The 26263-nt window shown below is 40.4% G+C and overlaps 1 protein-coding gene across 2 annotated transcripts in view; it reads left to right on the top strand.

The window, feature by feature from the left end:
- DCAF6 (DDB1 and CUL4 associated factor 6) overlaps positions 1–26263 on the top strand; it is a 127202-nt gene that overhangs the window by 99575 nt on the left and 1364 nt on the right. For both annotated transcript variants that reach the window (XM_065397437.1, XM_065397436.1), the window contains 3 exons: positions 17463–17601; positions 21170–21326; positions 23062–23150. In XM_065397437.1, coding sequence (XP_065253509.1) covers positions 17463–17601; positions 21170–21326; positions 23062–23150 — 385 coding nt within the window. The remainder of the gene's footprint in view (positions 1–17462; positions 17602–21169; positions 21327–23061; positions 23151–26263) is intronic.

Genomic DNA, 26263 nt, shown 5'->3' with positions numbered 1-26263 from the left:
GTTCCTCGGTAGGCTCACTAGATACCTATGTAATGCCCCCAAAACTGTAGACGTTCTATGAAAATCTCAGCAGGATTTGTCAGTGTTTTTATGTGTTTTTGTTGGCTTTGCAGCCATCAAGTGAGGAAAGCTAAAAGTCTTATAGCAGGTTAAGTGTAAATAATCAAGGATGGTGCTCTGTCATGTACCACCAGTATAGCCAGTTTCCAGCAATCTTCATTATTTTTTCAGCAATTTCAAGTGTCTTCGCTAATGTGGGACCCCCATTAAGTTTCCCCACTGAGACTTGAGCATATGCTTAAACTTCAGTTTTTAGCAGGATATAACTCCAACCAAGTTCTTGTCTCATGCCACAATTTTGATATTACAGACATAGCTGGTATCAGCACTTTTTTAGTTGCTTATAACTTTGTCAAACTTTAGCAATTTGAGCTGAAATTTTCTATGCTGTATCTGTTTCAGGGTTTTTTGTTTGTTTGTTTTATTTCTGCCAAAATGGTTCATTCATTTGAGAATGAGGCCAGGGAAAAATACATTTTGCCCATTTTAAAAAACAAAACAATCTGGCATTTTGTTTGAAAAGTTTTGGATCAGGGACTTGAAATTTGGCAGGTGGTGGCCTTTGTGTCAGGGTTGTGCATTTTGCTGTACCCATGAAAATCTTCCCAAGTTTGGTCAAGTTATAAACCTTTGAAAAATCATAGTTCTCACATGCTCAGAAGAGACTTCTTAGATTTTAGCAGCTAAATACCCCAGAGATTCCATACGCACTGGGTATATACCAGCTTGGGGCCGAGCAGGACTTTGCCTGAAATTACAGCTCTGGGCTGCTATAAGCTGTGCTGCATCCGGGCACCTGAACTGAGAGCAGGAAGCCTGTCTGTCCTGTGCTCAGTGACTCCCTCTGCTGGACCCAGATGAAGTGGAGGACAAACCAACCTGATTCAAATACAGAAGGAAAAAAAGCTAGACCTGTGGAGTCTTAAGGGAGGAGTAAGCTGAGACAAAGACCCTGTAGGATGATACTGGGACTGGAGACTGAAGTGAGTGGAGAGGAAGACTGGGATTGAGAACCACTGGAGTGGGGGATAGGAAATGAAGGGGGAAGGGAGACAGATCTAACTAGGTGCAGGGGAGCAATTGGGACTGACTGGACAAAGACTGTGACAAGGAGCTGAGATGGGGAGACACTGAGATTTGACAAGGAGCCCAGGGATGGAGACTGGGACTGAGTATGCGGGGGCAACTGGAGACCCTGGTGGTGGTGGTGAAACAGACTGGATGAGAAGCGAGGAGGAAGGAACTGGGACTAGTAGAGCAAGGAGACTGGCGAGAAGGAGCTTGGGGGCTATGGGGATAGGACTGGGAATGATTGAGCAAAGAGACTGGGATGAGAAGCCTGAGGAATGGAGACTGAGACTGGCTAGGTGAGGAGAATGGGACTGGAATGAGGAGCCAGGGTGGGGAAGAGATATAACTTGGTACCCAGGACATGTTGGGTAGGAGGAGGCAGAAGGGGTCAAGCTGGGTGGGAATGTGTAGAAGAGTCTGTATCCACTACAGCACACTTCCCTCCTGAACCTGGAGTGGAACCCAAAATTCCTGAGTCTCACCATTCCTCTGCTGGTTCACATAGAGGATGACAACCTACTACTGCTATCAGTTGAACAAACCTCTCCCACTGTGATGGACATAAAGGTTTCCACCCTGCTGATGACCTATGTGGGTGTCAATATGATGCCACATGATGGAATAACTATTATTTCAATTCCCTTAAAAAAAAAAAAAAAAAAACTAGAAAATTACACAAACTGTTAAAAACAACATTAAGTTTACACTGAAAAGTTAGGAAATGCCAGGTTTATGGTTGCCTGTGCAACTTTAATTCGACCACCTTATATGTATGCATTATGTTACAGTCTTTAGTTACATGACTACATACTATTTTTCCTCAGGACCACTCCCTCACTCAGTGGAGTATTATGTGTAGCATTAGAATCTTAGTAGTTAGAGACAAAGATCTTAAGTCAATTTCCTCAGCAAGGACAGCATATGGTGTGGTCTGCTGCTTTGAACACAAGGCTATGAATCAAAGTCTCCCAAATTCTAATCCCATCTCTGATATGGACGTCCTTTGTGACCTTGGGCCTGGAACTTAGCCTCTTCCTTTAAGTTCCCCTCCCATAATTTTTTTATCCCTCTCGGGTGTTCTGTTGATTATTTGATGAAGATTGCAATAGTGCTCTGAGCACAGACAGTGCTATATAAGAGCCAGCTTTCCCACTAGACAGCATATCTGATATTAAGTGAATATTACACTTCATTTTACAGACTTCTCCCTTGTCTGTATCTGACTGCATCAGTGAGGAATGTAAGGCCAAATTCTACTCTTAGTTACACCAGTGTAAATCTAGTATATGGTAACTGCACTGAAGTTGATACGGTTAAATATTTCATATGCAAATAAAAACCAAACTATAATGCTTGCCTTTTTCCGTTGAATGGCTGTACAGCCCAATGTGGTTTAGGATTGCCTCCAGGCTTTTGATGATGATTAGATTTAATGCTCCATTCACTTCAGTTTGTTCGTGTGTGTGTGTGTGTGTGTGTGTATATATATATAGATATATATAGATATATATAGATATATATAGATATATGTAATATATCTATATATCTATATATATATATATAAAGGAGCAGAGCTTTCCTACATAGCTGAATGGTGACAAGGTTAAATAATAAAATTCATATTTTTTTCTCTCTGGTTTCAGGATTTTAGAATGCCTTTCGAACGATTGGTGGATAAGTGGCAAGGGTTTGTGTGTGAAGGGAAAATCATGATTTTCCAGTTAAAGACCACACTGGCAGACTTGGAAGCTGACTGTGAATCCTCTTCAGTGCTTCTTATTCAGACAAAACTTCTTTTGTAGTCAGTGAGAGTTTGTCTGAGTGAGTACTGAATTCAACTCCTTGTAATTTTAATATACTGCCACATATGATCCTTGATTTACAAAATTATGTTAGTACTATACCAGTGGCTAAACCCTTTCCCTCATGGTCGTAATAACAAACCCACCATGCCCAACTCCTCTTTACTTCTATCCCAGGGCCAAGTGCCCCAATATCTGCAAATTACACGTGTTCAGACTGTACATTCAAATGTGTGCATATTGTGGTACCTGGTCTTGAGAAGAGATGAGGTTCGGAGGGTATCTGCAGCTAGGAAGAGGAATCTGGAGTATATTACTTTGGGGAAACGGTGAGATGAGAATGTTCATGAGCATGTCAGTGGAGTGGGATGATTTCCATAGATAAGAGAGTTTTAGGATTACTAGATCTCAGATTTAAATTCGTTCTCTAGGCTGCATGTCTCAAAGTGTGGTAGCTATCAGAGGCTTTCAGGTATTCAGGACATCCCAGTACTTGAAAAAACATAAAATTTTGGTCTTTGGTAATGACATTCTGCCTTATCAGAGTGAAACATAAGCCTCCATTTAATACCTTAAAGAAGTCTTAGGCCAATCTACACTACCACTTACTTCAGTATAACGTACGTCGCTCAGGGGTGAGAATAAGCCATTCCCCAAGCGACAGGTGATTGTAACTTATAAGCGCTGGTGTGAACAGCACTATGTTGGCAGGACATAGCTACCGTCTCTCGCGGAGGTAGATTTATTATGCCAACAGGAGAGCTCTCTTCCATCGGCATAGAGCGTCTTCTCCAGATGCACTGCATCGGTGCAGCTGCACCGATGTATCGCTTCTAGAGTAGACTAGTCCATAGAAGCCTAAAGCATTATCATGTGGCTCTTTCATGTAAATATGACCAAGTCAGAGGTGATGCTTATATGCCCCTATCCTTCAAGACTCTTTCCATACTATTCAACAAAACATTATACTAAATGTAGAACTACTTTTTTATATCTTGCATCAGGACCTTATGGGTACATCCACACAGCAGATAGGAGGTGGAATTCTCACTTGGGTAGCGTACAAAGGCTAGCTCTGCTCGAGCTAGCACCTAAAAATAGTGTGATCATGGCTGCTTGAGCTGGCTGCCCAAGTCTGTACCAAAGGGGGCAGGCAGGATTGTACTCGAGCTGCCGTCTGTGCCACCAGGGTCATGGTGCTGTTTTTTGGCATACTAGCTCAAGCAGAGCTAGCACTTGAAAATATATATGTCTACCTGAGCTGGGACACTCACTTCCCAGCTCCTGTTTAGCGATACCCTTAAAGATAATTTACTTTACCATTATCTGAGGGGTACCCGTGTTAGTCTGTATCCACAAAAACAACAAGGAGTCCTGTGGCACCTTAAAGACTAAATCTTTAAGGTGCCACCGGACTCCTCGTTGTTTTTACCATTATCTGTTTGGCCAAGTCAGCTTGATAAATTAGCATGCTTCACTGAGCGTTGTAGTCCCTAAAATTCATTCCATTGTTGTTACCTATTTGATATTTAAAATAAGAGACTTTGATGGAGTATGGAAAAAGACCATATGGTGAGAGTCCAGAGACAGAAAAGAAAAGGACGTGTTTACTTCCCCAGTTGGAAATTCTATTGCTGGACAGCTGTAATTCAATATATTTGGGCTGCAGAGAAACAGCCCCCACGTGACAAAGCACTGATGCAGTACATTGCTCACCCTTTATTCTTTTCAATCTGATTTACGGCAAAGACATTTGGCTCCCTCAGGTGATTAGATTACATGCTATAGTAATCTAATAGGGGGCACCTCTGCATATACAGAAAAATATAATCAGGTACCTTGACAAAGTGCCAAAATTCCCATTGACTTCCTGGGAATATCTGGTATGTTTCCTCTAGGAAAAGAAGACACTAAGTTTCAACGAAGGGATGCTAAAATCCTGTTGACTATTGGAGACCTTTTCCAGGGTATAACATTACTGAACTTTGAACTGCTTAGAATAAAGTTTAATCTCTGGATTTCTACAAGTTTAACACTTCCTAGACGTTGGAGAGACTCCACAGTTGGCAAAGAATGATGTAGAAGAAAAATTCAGATCGCGACATAACCCAAATTAGCTTTTGTCTATAACGTACAACTTTTCTGTTGAGGAATGCTGGAAAGGGTATACCCCAAATTCTGTACTCTGGAGTCATGATCTTACAGTTCCTCCTAAGGATAATCAGTGGCAGAAGCACTTGAATACCCCTTTGCAACCTGTTTGCAACACTTAAAAGTAAATATAGTACTTCATGCTGCATGAACTTTTTACTATTTTCCTTCAATTTTGAACAAAATGAATATAGATCTACACTTCAGATGTTCTAAATGTGATTCAGTATTCATCACTCATATGTTGTTTAAGGATCTCCAATTATGTGCACTCATTTAGATGCCTAATCCAACTTTTAATGTGTTCCAAACTGGGAACTGGCTCTATTTAATCCACTGTTATGTGTTCTGGGAATCTATCCACAGGACCAACTCTCTCTAGCGCCTGACTTAAGGAATACAGAACATAGTGTCTGCAGGCAAAAACTTATCCTAAATTTAACTGTATCAATAAACCTATGGTATAGATATGGAAACATGAAATCTGAACGTACGTTATTATTCCTAAAACAGCACCAGAGAGAGCTTCTATCAAGTATATAAAAACATCCTGGTCTTCAAGTCAATTAACCAGGATTTACATTTAGTGAACATAACTTAGGTATTTTTGGAGTCTAAAGTAGCAGTCAATCTGTTGCCCAGTATTAGTTTGATTTAGTATTTAGACTTATAATGAAGATTAAATAGATGTTAAATAGAGGATTTTTCCCCCCAGAATTTAATTGCTATGTTAATTTGTCAAAAAGGCAAAACTAAAAAAATATATAGTAGACCTATAATTTAATATTTTCATTTTACTTGTTATCTGACAGTGTTCCTTACATTGATTCCCATGTAACTATTCCTCTGTTTACCTTGAATTCAGTAGAAATATATCTTTTAAAAAGTTGTTTGAGTTATTTGAACATAGAAAAAGTCCACAGCAGTGGTTTTAAAGTCCAAAACAAGTATTTTTGCAGGTTTACATAATTGTGAAACTGCCCAAACTCTCCGAAGTTGTTACATTTTGGGCTGAGACCAGCCATGAGCCATTATCACCCAGAACTGAAAATGGGAGACTTAGGATGGAATGGCCATCTCATTCTTTTGCTTTAGCACCTCAGCTGCTATAGTATAACATTACCTTAGGAAATGGTGAAGCCTATATTGACTAAAAGAAGTGAAATGCTTGGCTCTTGAAATCTCTTCTATAGTGGTTGGTCTAGTTAGCTAATCTAATATGACATTTTTAACACACCCATGAACAATGTCTGATAGAATTTCCTAGGGTATATTTAAAGAATAAGGATGAAAATAAATTTCATATTGTGAAACTATTTGGCTAGATGCTGCTGGAACATTGTCATTTACCCTACAAGGTCTGCAGAAGGGAGTTATCTCCTGTGCTTCTGGGGCAGTCCATGGGGAGAAGAGTCCCTTCTTTTGCATGCCAAAGCAACTAAATATCTTCTAACTTAGATGTGCACAAACTTCTCAAAGCTCAGCAAAGTTAGTCATGTATGCGCAGACAGCATGGCTTTCCTTAGCTGTGAACTCTGTGGGCTTAGTGAGAAAATTCTATGCAAAGTGTTCTGCAAGTGCACACAATTGAATTATGTCAAAAATCGTGTCAGATCAAAATCAGTTTTCACCTGAATAGTCCAAGGCACTTCTCAGTGAGGGCTATTTCTATATTCAAATAGCTGAATTGGTTCGGTTCAAACTTTCTGATAAAAAGTCACCTCTGAGCAGAGACTAAGCCTGGAAAATCAGTCCAATTAGTGGAAAATTTGAATTCATAAGGGACTCAAAATAGAGAATTTAAAATGGAAATGCTTATGCAACTTGCTGCCACACCTGCTACAATTCAATTGATGAGTAATTACTGTATTTTATAAAACCTACGTTGTGTACTAATAAAAATATGCAAAAACTGGGGGGAGGGTTGATTGAAATGAAAATGTTTTTCATGTATTAACCCTTATGGAAGAAGTAGAATCTTTGAAATAATCGGAACACATTCTGTAGTAGACTCTAATCTTTAAAAACTTGGTACACAGGATTTTTGAATGACTTTAATTATTGTTCCCTTCACTAGATTTAATATCAGAGGAACAGCAATAGGTGATAGAATAATGAGGTAATTCAGTATCTTCCTCCCTCTCCCCCTTTTTCTTCCTTCTGTATGATGGATTTACCAGGTCCTTGTTTTCCACATCTAACCAGTTTTTCTGTTAGCTGTTACCACTTTTAGATTTGCCAAACTTTGGATGCTGGAAATTGTAGAGCAGATTGCTTGATGAGTTATATTTAACTGCATGCATTGCATGGAAACAGAGTGAGAAGAAATTGCTGTGTACACATTTAACATCACATTAATCTCTTTAGTGTATGCCATAAAAATAATCATAATGTAAAAAGTGTGTACTCATGTAGAGCAAATACTTTTTTTTTTTTTAACTACTTTAACTTTGCCACGTGTTGTATTTTGCATGTGCCACCATTGATTTGGCTTGTTTTGTATTGAAGAACACTTGGTTCTGCAGCAAGATTAATTAGCACTATTTAGGAATACATTATTCAAAGGCCTGTTTTAATTTTTGGATGGATCAATTTATGGAATTGAGCATAATTTTTATAGCCAAGGTTGATAGTGCAGATTTAGGAAGAGAGACACTGGGTTTGGGGGGATGTTTCTCCACCTCATAAAGTTAAAAAATGTAAAAGCACTTGAGATGGAATACTCTTGTCTCTCTCAGTGAAATACTCCAGTGTGTTAATTGTAGGAAGACTTAAGGTTTTGACAACTAAGTTTGGCAATAGGCTTTCAGGGGGAGAACCAATTATGTGAGTTAGTGCCAGATATAATAGATGGAGATTAAGTTAACAAATGGAAGGAATTAATTTAAAATGACAAAATATTTTTATAGTTTCATGAATGACCAGTTGCAGGATACACATCTGAAGGAGTTAATTTATATGACTACCCTAGAAAGGGTATCTGCATTTCTTATATTAAGGCCCCTGCATACAGTCACACACAATGTGTAAGTGGGTCCAAAAATATGAATATCTAAAGGAAAATAGTGTGTCCCTGTCTTTCCTTTGCCTTTGTATTTCAGTTTTAGCTACTACTCTCATGCAGTTGGCTAAAGGTCTGTATTCAGGGGCTTTTGTAATCTGTGGAAAGATGGATCCAAATTCCATGGTAAAATTCACTATTCTTGGAGTTTTATAGCACCCCAGTGTTGCAGACTGCAAGTTCTGTGTCAGCTTGAGGTAAATGTATAGAATTAAATATGAAAATGAATAATGCAATCAGTGTGCAATTTTTATAGTATCTAATTAGTTGATTGATATATTGTCTTCCTAAAATTTCATCTTAATTGTGCTGTAGATTTTTATATTGCCACAACTGTAGAGTTTTTTGCAACTGAGTAGGGGATAGTTGAGAAATTGGGCACCTGGGAAGGCAAAGGAAGTGAGTAGCTTGGGATTGAGAGATAACCACATCATTTTTCTGCTGAAATGATCAACAGTGAAATAGTCAATGTTGGCACTTAAGGCAAGTCTGCACTACAAAATTAAGTTGACTTAAGTTACGTCGATGTACAGCAGAGGTGGGCAAACTACGGCCCGGGGACCGCATCTGTCCCTCCAGACGTTTTAATCCAGCCCTCGAGCTCCCACCGGGGAACGGGGTTTGGAGCTTGCCCCGCTCCAGGCGGGGAGTGGGGTCAGGGGCTTGCCACGCTCCGCGCAGCTCTTGGAAGCGGCGGCATGTCCCCCCTCCAGCTCCTATGCATGGGGTAGCCAGGGAGCTCTGCGTGCTGCCCCCCCTCCAAGCACTGCCCCCCAGCCCCCATTGGCCGGAACCACAGCCAATGGGAGCTACAGAGGCGGCGCCTGTGGACAGGGCAGCGCATAGAGCTGCCTGGCCATGCCGCCACATAGGAGCCAGAGTGGGGACATGCTGCTGCTTCTGGGACCTGCTTGAAGTAAGCACTGCCTGGAGCCTGAACCCCTGACCCCCTCCCGTGCCCCAACCCCCCTGCCCCAGCCCTGATCCCCCTCCCGCCCTCCGAACCCCTTGGTCCCAGCCCGGAGCACCCTCCTGCACCCCCAACCCCACCCCAGATCCCGCACCCCCAGCTGGAGCCCTCACCCCCTCCCAAACCCCAACCCCCAATTTCATGAGCATTCATGGCCCGCCATACAATTTCCATACCCAGATGTGGCCTTCGGGCCAAAAAGTTTTCCCACCCCTGATGTACAGTCACTGCAGTAATTAAATCAGTTTTGCATGTCCATACTATGCTTCTATTGGTGGTGCGCTGTATGTGTCCTTACCAGGAGCACTTGCACCGATTTAACTGTCAGTGTGGGGCACTGACAGCTGGAGCCCTGCCGCCCAGGGCTGACAGCAGGAACAGTCTGATGTAAGCAACACAGTGTCTATACGGATACTGCATCGACCTAAATACATCAACTTAAGTGTTGTGCCTCTTCTGGAGGTGGAGTTAAGTCAGTGTAGTCGGCGACTTACATTAGCGGGACTGACATTTTAGTGTGGACTTTTAGAGAGTTAGGTTGACGTAAGTTGCCTTAGGCCAACCTAACTCTGTAGCATAGACCAGCCCTTAATTTGTTGTTAGGATTCAGAGTTAACATCCAGTTAAAATGATTGGGACAGTTCACACATCAGAGCTGTCTTAACAAATAAGAATGTGTCACTGCATTGGAAAGTTCATAATTGGAAGCTTTTCTTCACAACCAAAGAAGCTCTCTTAAAAACTATTTGAAACATAGAAAACATTTTTTTTAAATCAAAACTTAGATTTCAGGGCAAAATTCCTCAACTACAAAATAACGGAATTCATGGAGCCTGCTTGCACCCGTGAAAGGGGCAATCAAATACTTCTAGCTGGGTGTGATAGAGTTGAGAAGGAAGGTATATTATGTTGTACAGATACATTCTGTAAGCTGTAAATGGGGTAAATAAAACCACAAATGTACGCTTAGGGTGCTTAATTCTTAGGAAACAGGCCAATTTTAACATGTTCTGTGCTTTAACAATTAGCTGCTTTCTGAGTTAGATCTAGTCTTACTGCTGAAAGGTTTGGTTGAAACTCTTGATTGAAACAATATGGCTTCTGGCAACTAGGTTAGAAATCTTGGTAGGATCTTCCAATCTAGCATGTCACTTGTTCTGTCTCACCCCTGCCGCCAGGTATTCTCCTCTCCATCAGGCCAGAAGGCAGGAAGGTGCACATAGTAGATATTGCTGCGAAGGCCTGGGCCATTGAAGGAATTGGCCTTGAGCCGGAAGCAGAGAAACAGCTTGGGAGTTGATGGGTAGGAAAGCCTGAGGCTCCACACAGACTCCTGGGACGGCAGTGCAATTATGCTGCAGCTTGGGGAGGTCGGAGAGTGTTATGCGGAGGGAGAGAAGGGTTTAATTCAAAAGAGGAGAGGAAGAGGAGGCAGGAACACTTCTTAGCAAGGAAATAGAGAACAGAATATTTTGGCGCTCAGTTTAGATTCTCTCAAGATAAATAAAGCTCCCCAGGGTAAGAGTTGAGAATTTCATTGGCATTGTAGGAAAGAGCTCTGTAAAGTGTATTTCCTTTTACAATATTAGTGAAGTAACTATGTCAGTGGAATCAGCGTATGTCATATACAGCAGCAGCTTTCCTATGCATAATCTATAGATTCAAGAGACTTCTACATTGAGTATGTTTTTGATGGACACAGTTATGATCTGTTTTCCTTCTTTTAAAGCATGTCCAGTAATCATTACTGCGGCCTTTAATAATAAACTTCGCTCTTTTGAGATTTATGCCTTTCTACATAACCAAAAGTCCTCAGTAATATGAATCAGAAGTGACAGCTGAACTCAGATCTGTGACCAAAAAAACTTTTAAGGAGCAGTATGTAAAATATTACACTGGACCAAATGTATTGGTTATCCAATTATGCAAAATTCATTGTAGGAACATAAACACCAAATTTTCTGGATGGAAATCTTGGTAGATTTTAGATGAAGACTCCACTTTTTTTTTTTTTTTAACTTATGGGGGGAAAATGAATGTTCTGTGGATTAGTAGGTTTCACTTTTTCTTCCTCCACAGTTGTTTTTGTTTTTGAGTGTCTGTAGAATTTCTTCTGAGGCAGATGTTAGGCTTGGCTGTAGATAAACTGTATCATCCTCTTGAGTTCAGTTTTTTTCTTCAGATTTATTTAATGGAAAAATCCTAATGCTTTTATACTACAGTGATAAATACCTAGACAGGTCATTCATTCTTGGGCCTAATTAGAATAGTTAAACCCATATCTTGGGGTTTGGCAAGGATAGCATAATACAATCACTTTTGCTAATATTTTCAACTGGAGGGTGGTGCAGAATGAGTGCTTTCAAGTACATATATGTTATAAGGTTTGGGCAGACAAGTTCTTTTGCGATTAATACAATGTTTTTATGTATATTTGTTGGGGATACAAAAAGAAAAAGCTGTGTGTTTCAATTATTGTGCTTCAGTATAAAGTCCAGGGTAATAATACTTTGAACTTGACTAGCATCTTCCATTCAAGGATCTTAAAACACTTAATAAAAGAATGTCCCTGTGAAATAGATTAGTATCACTACCCTTCAGATGCAGCAACTTAATCACAGCAAAACAGTGGCAGAGATAATAGGATTCAGGTTTCTTGACTGCCCATGCTTTTTTAAACCACTAAACCTTTCTTCCTTATCGTCATAAACATTCAATTTTGAAATTGCAGCTTTTTTATGTGCAAGTACTCCAAGCGTTGAGTCTTTCACATAACCATACTCCATGAGTTGGTTGATGTGCAGTCAATTCCTTTTGATGATGGTGGCTGGTGTGTGATGTCATTAAAAGTGCATGATTGCTAAAGCCTTAAAATCAGGCTGCATCTTCTGTTGTCTTAATCCATTATTACACTGGGGGATAATCAGTTCAGTGTCCATGTGTCTTATTTGTTGATATTTTCAGTTACATAGTGGACATTTTTATTTCACCTTGATAGCATTTTACCTATCAAATTATTCACATGCTTTCTAGACATACAGATTCTGTTTGTGACTGGAGCTACTTCAGGGAAAGGTGTGATGGCCACTCCATTCAAACCGTTCTTTTCAGTAGCAATTCAATCTCAAAAAATTACTTTTGGAGCTTAAATTTCTGCTTCCAAATCTTAGTCTAAAAGTGAATTTTATGGGAACTTTGTAGAAAGTCTAAGCTGTTTTTGAATAACACAACTAGGAAAAAAATTCCTTTATGACCATTTGTTTTCAAGATTCAAATTTGGCTCTGCTGGAGTTAGTCTAGGAAAAAAGTGCTATCCCTATCCAAGACTACTTGGATACTTCTGCTAAAAAGATTAGAAATGAAATGTATAACAACAATACTTACCTTTGAAATCTGATGAAAATTTAACACACCATTGAGATGACTGAGGCACTATACGCCTTCTTCGGTCCCGTTCCATATACGCAACACAAACCTACTTTATTATGGGATGATATATCAAGGTAGCACTCAACATGAATAGAACATTGGTTTTGATTTTGTAATGTAGTTGAGACCAAACAGTGTCCCTGAATTATCCTAAAATAAAGGCTTTAGCCCAGTATGGGGACATAGTCAAAATATAGTTCAGTCTCTCTCTGTGTACAGGACCAAATCATTGTGTAATTGCATTCTGCAGCATAACTTTCTGTATTGTGAACAAAACCTTTTAAAGGTATTGTTGTTATCTGCAGTTTCAGTAAGACAGCATTACTTAGGGTTACATTCAGATTTTCTTCACAATCATAATGGCTAGAAATTTACTTCTAAAATATAAATAAAAATTTATATTCGGCAGCAACTGGTGAGTCACCAGAAAAGTGCTGTACCAGTGTATGTATCACAGATTACTTTCCAACTTCTCATTAGGGTTGCCAATTTTGGTTGGACGTCTTGCTGGAGGTTTCTTCACATAATCTTTAATTAAAAATGAATCTTTAGTTCCTGGAGACTCCAGGACAGTTCTGGAGTCTTGGCAGCAACCCTACTTCTCATGTTCAGTGAAGTGTGTGCAATTTTTTTAAAAAAATTGTTCCAACTTAGCAAAGATCAAAATTTGGAACATGAAAAAAATTGCACAGCATCTTACTTTCTCTGCTGGCTTTGTGTATGTGTGAACCTACACCAAATTTTCAGATTGCTATCTAACATTTATATTTTTATATCATAACGGTTACCATTGTATCTGAAATTAAAAATGCACAAAAGCCCAGAACGAAAATATGCTGCTCTTTTTGTACTTCCAGCACAGAGATGTGTAACTTTTAAATTAAAGCAAAACAATCTGTACACAGAACAGCAATTCTGGGGGAGGCTTTATCAAAAAGGTGTGTTCTCGCCATGCATCATTAGGCTAGGGCCCAGTCTGGTCTTGTCTGGCAAGGAGTTCTGTAGCCAGGGTCTCACCATCAAGAATACTTTGTTCTCAAAGCCTGATAGCCAGAACCTCCCTGTGAAGTGTAGTTGTATTAGGGTTACTCTCCAGATGGCCCCATCTCAGAGATAGCTAAATTACAGTCCATTAGTGCCTTTTCACTTAGAACCAGGATTTTAGATTCACCTCTGAAGTTAATCTGTGTTTGGAAAGCATCAGTGTGATTGATAACATGTGTATCACAGTGGCTAGGTCCTCATCTCAGAGGCATGAGTGAAGCATCCTGGGTGTGCAAGGTGCAAAGGTGATTCTTGCCCTGGTCAAATCTGGGTCAGTATATGGGTTTAATACCCTGTCAGCCTCTCCCTGAATGTGAAGAGAACAATGCACATGTGTGGTAACCAAGCAGAGATTTCCCCCCAAACACTCCAGTCAAAGCTCACTGGTTTGGATTAAAACATAAAATAAATGTATTAACTACAAAAGATAGATTTTAAGTAGGGCTGTCAATTAATCGCAGTTAACTCACGCAATTAACTCAAAAAAATTAATCGCGATTAATTGCAGTTTTTATCGTACTGTTAATAGAGTACCAATTGAAATTTATTAAATATTTTGGATGTTTTTCTACATTTTCAAATATATTGATTTCAGTTACAACACAGAATACAAAGTGTACCGTACTCACTTTATATTATTTTTATTACAAATATTTGTACTGTAAAAATGATAAACAAAAGAAATTGTATTTTTCAATTCACCTTATACAAGTACCATAGTGCAATCTCTTTATCGTGAAAGTCTAACTTATAAATGTAGAGTTTTTTGTTACATAACTGCACTAAAAAATAAAACAATGTAAAACTTTCGAGCCTACAAGTCCACTTAGTCCTACTTCTTGTTCAGCCAAACGCTAAGAGAAACAAGTTTGTTTACATTTACAGGAGATAATGCTGCCCGTTTCTTATTTATAATGTCATCAGTAGAACAGGAGTTCGCATGGCACTTTTGTAGCCGGCATTGCAAGGTATTTACATGCCAGTTATGCTAAACATTCGTAAGCCTCTTCATGCTTTGGCCACCATTCCAGAGGACATGCTTCCATGATGGGACTTGTAGATTCTTAAGGCACAAGCTGCATTAGCTTTACAGCTTGGGTTCCTCAAATCTTCGTACACAGGTTAGAAATCCATTTAGCCTTGGTCCAGCACTTCCCCCAGGTCAGTCTTTGTTCCTAAGGTGTTTGCAGGAGTCTTCTTGTGTGGGGAGTGAAGAACCCCAGATGATGTCACTCCCTGCCTTATATAGCTTTAGCATATGGCAGGAACCCTTTGTTTCAAAACTTGGTTCCCAGACCGCTTTGTGGAAAAATAGACATCCCAAGATGGAGTCCAGAATCATGTGGCCTGGTCACATGTCCTTGTAGAGTCATAGCAGCTATTACTTACAGGCTGTCTGGAGTATTCTCAGGAAGGCTTACTAGGTTGGAGATAAGCTTTTCCTAAGGCCCATTGTTTTCACTATGGCTCATTGCCCTGAATAGGCCCTTCCCAACCAGCTATCTATACTGAAAGCATTTTGTCTAGTGGGCATTACCCAGATGTAACTACATTTGAAGTACAGATACATAGTCAGTATTTATAACTTCAGATACAAAAATGATACATGCATACAAATAGGATAATCATATTCAGCAAATCATAACTTTTCCAATGATATTTCACATGACTTATCTTGTACAAAATGCATCATAATTATGCCATAACCATATTCTAATAATATTACTGTGATGAGTATGGGGTGCAGAGTCACACGATGCTTCTTGTTCATTTCTCTGTGATAGCAAAGCTGATCTTTTCAAATGTGTATATGTACACAAATCACACGTGTGTATATTTGTTTAGACATATAGCTGGAGCACATAGCTCTAGTTATGGTTCCAGAAATATTTTGCATAAGTGTGCAATGCATAACTCTCCATAGTTTCCCTTTCTGTATAGAAGATGACAAATGAGTAAAATGTTGTTAATCTCTTGGGAGTAATCCAAATATTCAATAAATGTAAGAGTAGTGTTATATATCTACAAATATTTGAAGGGTGTAAACACTAAAGAGTGGATAGAATTATTTAGCGGCGGGGGCACATAATAAGAAGTAATGGGATTCAACTATAAAAGGGAAGACTTAGCTTGGCTTCCAGGGAAAATCACCCAATAGCAAAATGTATTGTACTCCAAAAAAGTCTCTCCAAAAAAGTGGTGGAAGCCCCCATCTCCTGGGACTTTTAAAACTACAGTAGATAAATCATTAGGAAATGTATCATCAGGAATAGTCTATTGTTAGATGGACTGGGTGACCCCATCAATTCTTTTCCATCTCTAACGTCTATCAAATGTGGTTAAAATTTTTCTTTATTTTTTTTTTAAACAATAAAAGACCAGTCTAGCTGGTGAGCTTTTTTTTTTGGGGGGGGGGGGGGAGAAACACTTTTTATAGTAGATTAAATTTTCTCTTGTGCCCATTTAGCTTTACTTTCAGCTTCAGGATCTGATACTTCCTCCAGTGAAGTTTTCTCTCCATCTTGCTTCTATGGCAAGACTGAGAAGGAAATCTATAGACTGAGAGGTGATGACTAATTGGGAGGGGCAGGAGAAGCTGTCTCTGGTTATGAAGTATGGAAGTAGCTCTAGAAGTGGGAGAGACAGCTACTTCCTTCTGCAATGGACCCATGTTGTAGAACAGTCTGAAGAGATAGTGACTAAAATTTGACACTTCATCATTTCTGGCCTACTGGAAGTTACTAGTCTGGTGGTGGCTGTTTCCTTCCCAGTGGCCCTGTTGCCTGCCAAAAATTCCTGCCATGGCCAATTTCATCCATTACATTCCATCAGCAATCAGCACCTCCACCCACTCCCTACTGTGACTGCTGTTCCACTTCAAACATCACACTCTGGTTCCACTCAGGACGTTGAGCAGGATGGCAGCAGCCATATGGAGGAGAAAGTGAGTGCTGTGAGCAAATCATGGAGGTAAAAGTGTGGCCAGAGCTGGAGCTGATGGGAAGCTACAAAGGTGCGGACAGGGGACAGGAAGATGAACCAGATGGAAGAACTCAAGTAATCAGCATTTCTATAGCATCACCAAAGCTGTAGCTTCCTGGAGTCTAGCAGCCACAAAATAGGGTGTTTCACCTAGCTGCTTTATCTCCTGTCACTTTAGGAAGCCTTTTCCTGTGGGTCTGCTGCTGCATTAGGGGCAGCTTCCCAGCACAATTGTTTTTTTCTAGCCCTCAGAACTAGCTCTTCTCTGTTTCCCAGTCAGTCCTATTAAACATTTCCTATTGCTCAGTCTCATCATAGCAAAAACATCGACAAGAAACTGTCAGACAAAGGATCTTCACCCTAAAGTAGGAAATAATGAGAAATGAAGGTCTATTAAAATGTAATAAAGGCAAAAGAAAAAAAGTAAAGGTTAAACTAGGTGTTTAATAATAGCTAACCTTTATATTAACAAAAAAATATTATGTATTCACCCTTTAACACTTTTGCTAGCACAGGGGATGGGAGAAGTTCTACAAGATTTGGAAAATATTCTATTGCAAAGTAAAGTTACATGTGAATTTTGCCTGCCTCTAGAGTTTGTATGTTTTAAAGAGAATGAAGAAAATAACATGACCCTTAACATTTCACTGTGTTGCATGTTCTTCCTGTTTTAAACCAATATGCAAAAGCTCACAATCTGTAACTTCAAACAATTGTAAAACTGTTGGTATCTGTGCCAAATTTGGGGAGAAGAGTTGAGTTTAAGTAGGCTGATTAAGCTATTTGATAGTGCTTTGTAGTTGCCCCAGTACACTATTTCAAAAAGGTCTGTCTATGCAGACTATGTCTCTGTATGATGGTCTTTCAGTGGTGTTCTCTTTGTAATTTCTAGACGATCTGCTGTTGCTCGCATTCAGGAACTCTTCAGAAGAAGAAAAGAAAGGAAAGAGATGGAAGAATTGGAAACCTTGAATATTAGACGACCTTTAATAAAGATGGTGTATAAGGGTCATCGGAACTCCAGGACAATGGTACAGAAATACTGCTTTAAGAACTGCAGAGTTGATATTTTAGGCTGAAATAATTTAGTTGTTACATTGATATGCTTGCTAAAAAGGGATTGTATAATACATTTAAGATATTTTTAATTGTACATTAGATCTGTAACCACAAAATTCAGCATTTTAGAGAAGTTATAATGTACATTTCTCATGAGCCACTCCATAATGTGCTTGTAGTCTAAGCCTGCATGACAATGAGTCAGGTTTCCTAGGTTCTTCTTCGAGTGATTGCCCATGTCCATTCCACTGTAAGTGTATACGTGGCCTGTACACAGTTGTCAGACATGTTCTTTTCACTCAGCAGTACCTGGTGTGGCGGCTCAAGCACTCTCTGCTGTTGCACGTCATTGCATGCAGGTTTAAGAGGGCGGAGCCACCTCTGACCACCTTCAGTTCCTTCTTACCACCAGTGACTGTTGTTGAAGCACTTTGAGTCTTGTTTGTAGCAAGATCTTCCTTCGCTCCTTGTATATAGCCTGTTTTTTCTTAGAAGTTAGTAGTAAGTTAAGTGTAGTATAGATAAACGTTAGTATTAATTTTCAGTTTTCAGTTTTTAGGTCTTTTTTGACCAAATTCCAGTATAGGAGCCATGCCTTGCTCTCTGGGGTTTAAGTCCTGATAGCCGTGTAGCAAGGCAATGCTGATCAGCGACCTGCACCCCAGCTGCTTATAATACTTGGGCAAGTCCCACATTCGTGACAAGTGTCGCATCTGTAAGGGATTTAAGCCTCACTCTGAGGATAGAGCAACCAGGCTCAAACGTCTCCATATGGAGGCAGCACTTCACCCACCATCGGAGCCATCGTGTTCGGAACGGACTCCAAGTACTGCAGCTTTGGTACAGCATGCCCCACCAGAGATGTCTGTGGCACCTTGCTCTCTACCATCAGTGCCAAAGGGGGGAGAGAACTCTCCAAAGGCTCGGTACCCTGTTCGGCTAGATCGTTGGTGCTGAAGGCAATGGCTCTGAAAGACGGTCTGAGGATCTCTAGAGCAGTCCTCATCTAAGAAGAGTGGATCATCGACTCTGGAACCTGTGCTAAGTCCGTTGAGACCAATCCCTGAAGTATCCATAGAAAGACACCAAGGAAAGGAATCAGTACCGGTACCAATGACACCAGAGGCATATGCAGCCACAAGAGAACTGCTTAACCTCTCAGTACCCGTGTCCCTGGTGGTGGTGGTGGTACAGGAAGGCTTCCAACTGGTACCAGTGCCTGTGCTTCCTACCTTGCCTCTTTAGGAGCATGCAGTACCATTACTGTCTACAGCCTCAGAAGCTGGTGCAATCGAGAGGTAAGCCGGCGATAATATACATGGTGCTGTCATCCCCGGCCTCTGGCTACTTATCTCTGGTTCCAATGGGCTCTGCTCCCCCATTATCAGAGGACTCAGGGACGTATTCCTCTGATTTGGAGGTGCAGTCTTTTGTGTCCCAATCTACGTATGGTGCATATCCTCTGTCAGAGACTTGAGGGCCATGGATCTTGCATCAGTCTCAGCAGTGGCCTGCTCTTAAGGGGGCAATGGCCTGGTCAAGGTTGCATCCCAGAGCCATGTCAGTGGCCTTTTTGGACACCATGGGTTGTCCTCCTCCTGCTAGGACTTTCTCTCACCCATCTCAGTCAGTTTCCATGAAAGTGCACCAAGAGCATCAGCAGGCAACATTCTCCAGAGCCTGGTACTGTGATTGAGCAGCTAGAAGTCACTCGGGCAGCTCCCAGCCTGCAAGACACGGAGCAGGCATTATCTCAGCATCCTTGTGCATCCTCTTCCTCATCACCAGAGCCAGTAAGTGACTCACCACCACCAGAGTATTACAGGGCTCACCAAGATCTACTGAGAAGGGTGGCCTTTGTTCTGGATCTTCAAGCGGAAAAGGTCCATGAAAAATCTTAAACACTGGTGTATATTCTGGCTTCAGTGGCACTTTCCACAGTGGCTCAGCTGATTAATTAAGTCATTATGCAGCCAGTTAAGGAACTCTGGAAGTCCCCCTTTTCCCTCCCTCCCACAGCACATCTGGCAGCTGTCTCTGCTTTTCACCCCTTGGTAGATAATGGATTTCCTTTTTCCAACCCCTTCACCATCAGGTTTCTAAAGGGCTTGAAGAGATTTTTTCCCACAGGTACAAGATTCTGTTCCCCCATGCAGGGCTGGCGCTTCCATTTAGGCAACGTAGGCGGTTGCCTAGGGTGCCAGGATTTGGGGGGGCGGCCTTTTGCCGCCATTGGCGGCAATTCGGCGGCGGGGGTTCCTTCCGCGCTCTGGGTCTTCGGCGGCAATTCTGCGGCAGGTCCTTCACTTGCTCCGGGACCCACCGCCGAAGTGCCCCGAAGACCAGGAGCGCGGAAGGACACCTCTCCCCGCCTGCCGCAGAATTGCCGACGACGACCGGGAGCGCGGAAGGACCCCCGCCTAGGGCGCCAAAAACTCTGGCGCCGCTCCTGCCCCCATGGGGTCTGAACATGTGTAACCTTATGTAACTTATCTTGAAATGTTCCCAATTAATATTATGTTGTTGTAGATAAGGGTGCAATAAAACCCAATTTAGTTTTCAGGTTTAAGCCTTTAGGTCAGTTACAGAAAATTTATTTAGTAGACGACCAGTAGGCAACACTTTGAATGATATAACCAAACTTTATTCAAAAGAAAAAAGTAATTAGTTAAGCAAACAGGCAAACAGGCATACAGTTACAACTTACACAGTACTACAGTTATACTTACACCTGCAATTTAACAAAGCTACTTAGCTATTACAGTGAGAGTCCTTCTAAGCCCCCATCATCCTGGGCTCGATCATCCTTAGTTGCTTTGAGGGAATGGGATAGTGCATGCACAGTCTAGTGAGCGCTAGGAGCTGAGAGGGAATGGCACATGCTCAGTAAAAACAGAACCTTCGGAGATTTTAGAAGCTAAAATCTAAGCAGTCTTTACTAAGCATGTGTGAACTTTAGTTTTTCAAGGCCAAGTTTGGGGGTATTTCATGGGGACGGCAAAAAGCATATCCCTGATGCAAGGGCCACTCCTTGCGTAATTTCAAACCCTGTTCCAGAGCAAGTCCTTAACTCGCAGCTTCCACCAGATAAGGACAAAAATGGAGAATATTGCCAGGCTGTTGATGCACAATTTAAGTTTTAGTGTGAGCATTTTTGTGAATTAGTGAACAGATCCCCACCAAGATGTAAACTACAACTTAATCCAAAAATGTACCAAGCAGAACACAGACCGGTGACATTAGAGGAAGTAATGCTTGTGGTCAAACAGTTATGAAATGATAAAGCACCTGATCTCGATAATATTTAATCAGAATTGCTAAAGAGAGGAGACATGGATTTAATTCACTGGCTTTATAGAGTTGTCAATTCAAAAATTGACTTTGCGTTTGGAAAATCCTTAAATTAGGGCCAGCACTATTGTGAAAGTGGGAATTACTTTCTGGAAACGGCTTACAATATTAACACTTCACATCGGTTATTTCTAGACTAACCATGTAAATCATAACAAATATTTGTAATTAATTTTATTTTTACTGTAGATAAAGGAAGCCAATTTCTGGGGCTCTAACTTTGTAATGAGTGGTTCAGATTGTGGCCATATCTTCATCTGGGATCGGCATACTGCTGAGCATCTGATGCTGCTGGAAGCTGATAATCACGTGGTGAATTGTCTACAGCCACATCCATTTGACCCAAGTAAGACCATCTGCACCTGCAATATGTATGTTCCTATAGCCTGTAGTAAGAATCTTTACAGATGAGTCTTCAACACTTTGCCTAACCCAGGGTCACATTAGTAAATTGCTAGGAAGTCTGAGGGCTGCATCTCAGTTGTATAAAATACAGCATGCTGCTGCTGTCCTTGTCTTTAATAGTGAGGTTTGGCTCAGAGGCCATTATACCCATCAACTCCTCAGAACGAAAATGATGATCTATAACATCCAAAAGCGGTCAGGATCCAGAAAGAAAAGTCCTCCTTTCCCCCTCCTTTCATTGTACACAATGAGTTTGAAAGAGTGGTTCCCATGCCGTTGGTAAGATACTGTATTAGATAGCTCGAACTAACGGGAGAAGCAATATTAGCATCTGGTCTCAGCTTGTTCTACTTGAATGTATCAGACTCTCAGATTCTGTGGGAGGGAGGTCTGAAGAGCTACAGACTGGGGGAAAGTGAATTAGGTTAATAGGAGTTCTGTTGAGTGAGTTAAATTGGTATAATTAGGCTTTTTTAAAAAAAAATATTCATGCTGGGGATGGACACGCTAGCGTGGGGAAAACTAGACATGACCTGAAACTTTTGCTGATAATTCTAATTGAACCATTTTTCAGTTTATGAAACATTGACAGAACAGTTTTAATTATTTTTCATTTTCCCATGGCCTCTTGGCTGTTGAGTGTCAGCTGATTGTGGAAGTGAAAGTACCATAATACTGCAAGAGGCTGCTTTTTGCAGTATTTCATCCTGACTAGTACCAGAAATGTAATTGGGAAGGTCTCTTCTCATAAGATCCCCAGCACAGTTTTCAGACTGAAGGGACATATCCTAGTTTGGTTAAGCATCTGAACTTTTGATTGCTTACTTGAATACCCAGTCTTATACATATTTGAAATGGGTGACTAGTGGTGTGCTGTAAGGGCTCACTCTATCAGAAGCTCTCCCAAAATACACCTACAGCTTCCCTGACTTTTTAATCCAGTGTGACCTCCTTCCACTTACACCTTGAAAAATGAACATTGGGGTCAGCCCTCCCAGCAGTGACAAGTGTTCTGAGCCAAGCCTCCATCCACATCTACTGAAAGCCTAAAAATTCACTGCTCCTCCAATGTGAAGTGCCCTAATTCTCCCTCCCAGATGACACAACATTCCAGTGCATTTTGGTGTTTTATTCTTTTAAATGTTTTAAAAATATTTGTAAATGTGCCTAATGTTTTTGGAACAGGTGTGTCAAAGATTTCAAATTTCTACATAAAATACACTGTGGAAATTAATTTGAGGCCTGTTCATATCTATCGTTGCACATGTCTTAAAGCCTTTCCTGTTAAATCTTTTCAGATCATCAGAGGAGAGTATAATAATAGTAGCAGATGCTTGTTTACTTTCTAGTTTTAAATTATGCACAGTCTGTGTAAAAGAGAGAATATAAGGTTTGCATTTATTTTTTTCATTGCATATATTTAGTCGGTAGCTCAAATCCAGCAAAAAGGGATTATAACTCAATGAGACTACTCCTGTATACGTGTTTGCAGGATGGGAGCTTACATATGTTATGATGGTGAAAAATAAGAGCACTTCTAATGAAGTGAGGTGTGTGTGTGCATGTATGTAATGAAGCATGTCAGCAACACTTCCAACAAACTCCAGTTAAGATGTTCAGAAAAGGCATTTCGTTTAGAACTCTTTTCTAATACTTTTTTAAATTTGATTTTCTAGTTCTTGCCTCGTCGGGTATTGATTACGATATAAAAATTTGGTCACCACTAGAAGAGTCCAGGATTTTTAACCGAAAACTTGCTGATGAAGTAAGAGCCTTTCATTCTTTTTATGTTGCAGCTATCATTTCTAGCAAAGTCTTCTCTGCAAACAGCTTGAATAACTGAATTTTTTTTAACTTAAAACAAGTCAGCAATAGATTTTTGTTTTTTAAAAATAAGGTGCTCTTAAAAACAATTAACTTTCATTTCTTTCAGTACATAAACACCCCACATAACCTGAGAGATTAGGAAATAATGGAATTTACACAAATAGTGGAAGTATGAAATTATGAACACAAGACAAGTGAGAGATAGGGGGAGCTCTGAGTTACAAGGGTAGATAGTAGCAATCAGAAATGGAGGAGGCTGTGACTGTTTAAAAAAGTAAGAGGTAAATCATAGACATATTGGAGGCAAGTGAAATTAAAAACATTATTAAATATTCCCAGTCACAAAATTGTGTGTTATAAAGTTAAGGTTGAGAGTGTATATCAGCAATTTAAGGCTATGAAATAAGCATTATAAACCCAGTTAAAAAAAATGCAAACATGTTAAGGTATGCCAACTTTATTTAGGACACCCAAATAATCTTAACTCTCCCCTGTAATGATTCCCTACTATCACCATAGATATGACAACTGGATGTTAGTGCTTATGGTTGCAGATTAATGACATGGATTTTAAAGACATGAGGGTTTTTTAAAATGTTCCCCCCTCATAGTGTCACTACAGGGTAGAGTAAAACAGGGCAGAGTTAAATATTTGTCTCTTATGCTCTTTTAAATAACTGCTTTTTGTGCAGGGGTCAAGTAGTCACTTAATTTCTTCTCTGTATAAGTGTAATGTCTCATCGCAAAAGTAAATACTGCCACTCCTGAGCTCTGAGCCATTCCTGCATACGTCACCAAAGGCCAGTGTATGCTCTAATTAGCTCTCATTGATTGCAATAGGAACTAGATGCATTTGAGGGCAGTATTTGGTTCCAAGTACCCTTCAGAGGATGAGGGAGCAAAGAAAAATTATCTTGATCCTATCAGTTTATTAAATCTTTGTTTGGCATGTGCTAGTCTTTAGCAGATTCAGTTCCCTAAAACAGGTTGCAATATAGCATCATTACATTTTGCCCTTTGCAGTTTCAATTGGCTGTTGGATTCTTCACTTTCTGTGCTAACCTCTTGTGAATTATTGCTATGGCTAAGCAGTTGTCATGTTCCACCACAAAGGTGGCTGCATTTCCGTGGTGGGTGAAGGGATCACTGTCTATATTTTGTATATCAGATTAAGTGTGTGAGGTGCTTTGGGATCCTTCAGGATAATAAGCATACATAAAGGTAAATCATGTGTAAAAAGTATTCTGTTTCTGACCTAATAATCACTTAACAATGTTTAAGCAACATGCTAAACACCAAAATTGAAGCTTTTAGGTTAGGGTTAAGTCTGTTTGTGAAGGAGAAATAATTTTAAGCATATTGTGTCCAACCAGAAAACATATTTTCTGCTAGTTGTAGATTTTTTACATGTTTATTGTGCCAAATATATCAATTTTTGAATTAATATCCCTGAGGGACAGGTGTGGGGCTTAGGAGGAAAGCTGAGGAGTTCAGTTTTCACCATGTAAATTTAGTTGGTTGAGGGCATCCAAGATGAGATATCTGAAATCCAAGAGTGGATGGAAGGGGAAAGGTCAGGGAGGACACTTGGGAAACTTCAACATGGATACAGTAGCTGAAACCATGAAAGCAGATGAGATCACCCAGCAGGAAAAGATGAGGGGGCAGAATCCTAAGAGACAGTGCCAGATGGAAGAGGAGGAGGGACGAAGGTGCAGTTGGAGAGGTAGGGGTAGAACCAGGACAGGACAGAGTCAGGAAAGCCCAAGAATGAATGAGTTGAGGAGGAGATGGGAGTGATTGACTGTCAAAGTGGCTGGTGAATAGAAAATGAGAACAGAGAAGGGATTCTTAGACTTGGCTAGGAGTAAGTCATTGGTGTCTTTATAAAAGCAGTTTCAGTATAAAGAAGAGAAGTGAAAACAGGCTGCCAGGAGGTCTTGGAGAGAGAGAAGCCAGTGGAAATACTGTATTTAAGGAAGCAAAGGAGATAAAAAAGATTGGGCAGTAGTTGGAGAGACAAATGGTGTTAAGGTTTATCAATACCAGAGAGAGTACCCTAAGGACAGGAGCCGCATGAGGGTGGAGAGATAATAAATAGAATGACAGAAGCTGGGAGAGAATCAGGTCAGATTCAGAGCAAGGTGAAAAGGTGGGCAAGAAATGGTTGTGGGGAGGGAGAGTGAAAGAGGAGCTCAACACTACTTGCTAGATAGCATTTTTTTTCCTTGGAGGAATTAACTAAATTATGGGCAGAGGAGGCGGCTGGGTTTTATAGACACAGGAGTCAGTTGGAGAGGAGAGAGAGAGCTACTTACGGTGAATGAACTTGTAGTGCAGTAACTCCACGTGTCCCTTAAGTTTTCTCCAAAGATTTTCAGGAGCATGGGAGTAAGAGGAGGAATGTCATTTCTGTTCCTTCCCACCTTCTTAACTATTGTTGGTGTGAGAGCTTTGTTCTCTGCATGGTGTCAGGTATCAGAGGGGTAGCCGTGTTAGTCTGGATCTGTAAAAGCAGCAAAAAGTCCTGTGGCACCTTATAGACTAACAGACGTATTGGAGCATGAGCTTTCGTGGGTGAATGATGCATCTGACGAAGTGGGTATTCACCCACGAAAGCTCATGCTCCAATACGTCTGTTAGTCTATAAGGTGCCACAGGACTCTTTGCTGCTTGTTCTCTGCAGTTACTCACATCTGCAACATCATCAGTTCGCTGTCTTCACATCTTATCTTGAAAACTATTTTTCTTCATTTCCCGTACTACTTAATCTCTGTCAGGAACTCAGACATCACAGTGATGATTTTATTATAAATACTACCATACTATCTGGATTAAAAAATTGCTCTTATGACTGACTTTTCTCATGATACAGTACACCTACAGCACAATTTATAACATGCGCTAGGGTCTGCTCTTTTGTCATTTTTAACTTGGTAAAGCATTTTTGGACACAGTGTATTTTAGACACTGTATAAAATACAATCTGTATTGCATCAGGAATAGTTTGTAGTTAGTGATGCTTTGATCAGTGATTATTTTTTTTTGTCA

Source organism: Emys orbicularis, chromosome 1 (genome assembly GCF_028017835.1).
Source record: "Emys orbicularis isolate rEmyOrb1 chromosome 1, rEmyOrb1.hap1, whole genome shotgun sequence".
Classification (NCBI taxonomy): Eukaryota; Metazoa; Chordata; order Testudines; family Emydidae; genus Emys; species Emys orbicularis.
This window is presented reverse-complemented; position numbering and strand designations above follow the sequence as displayed.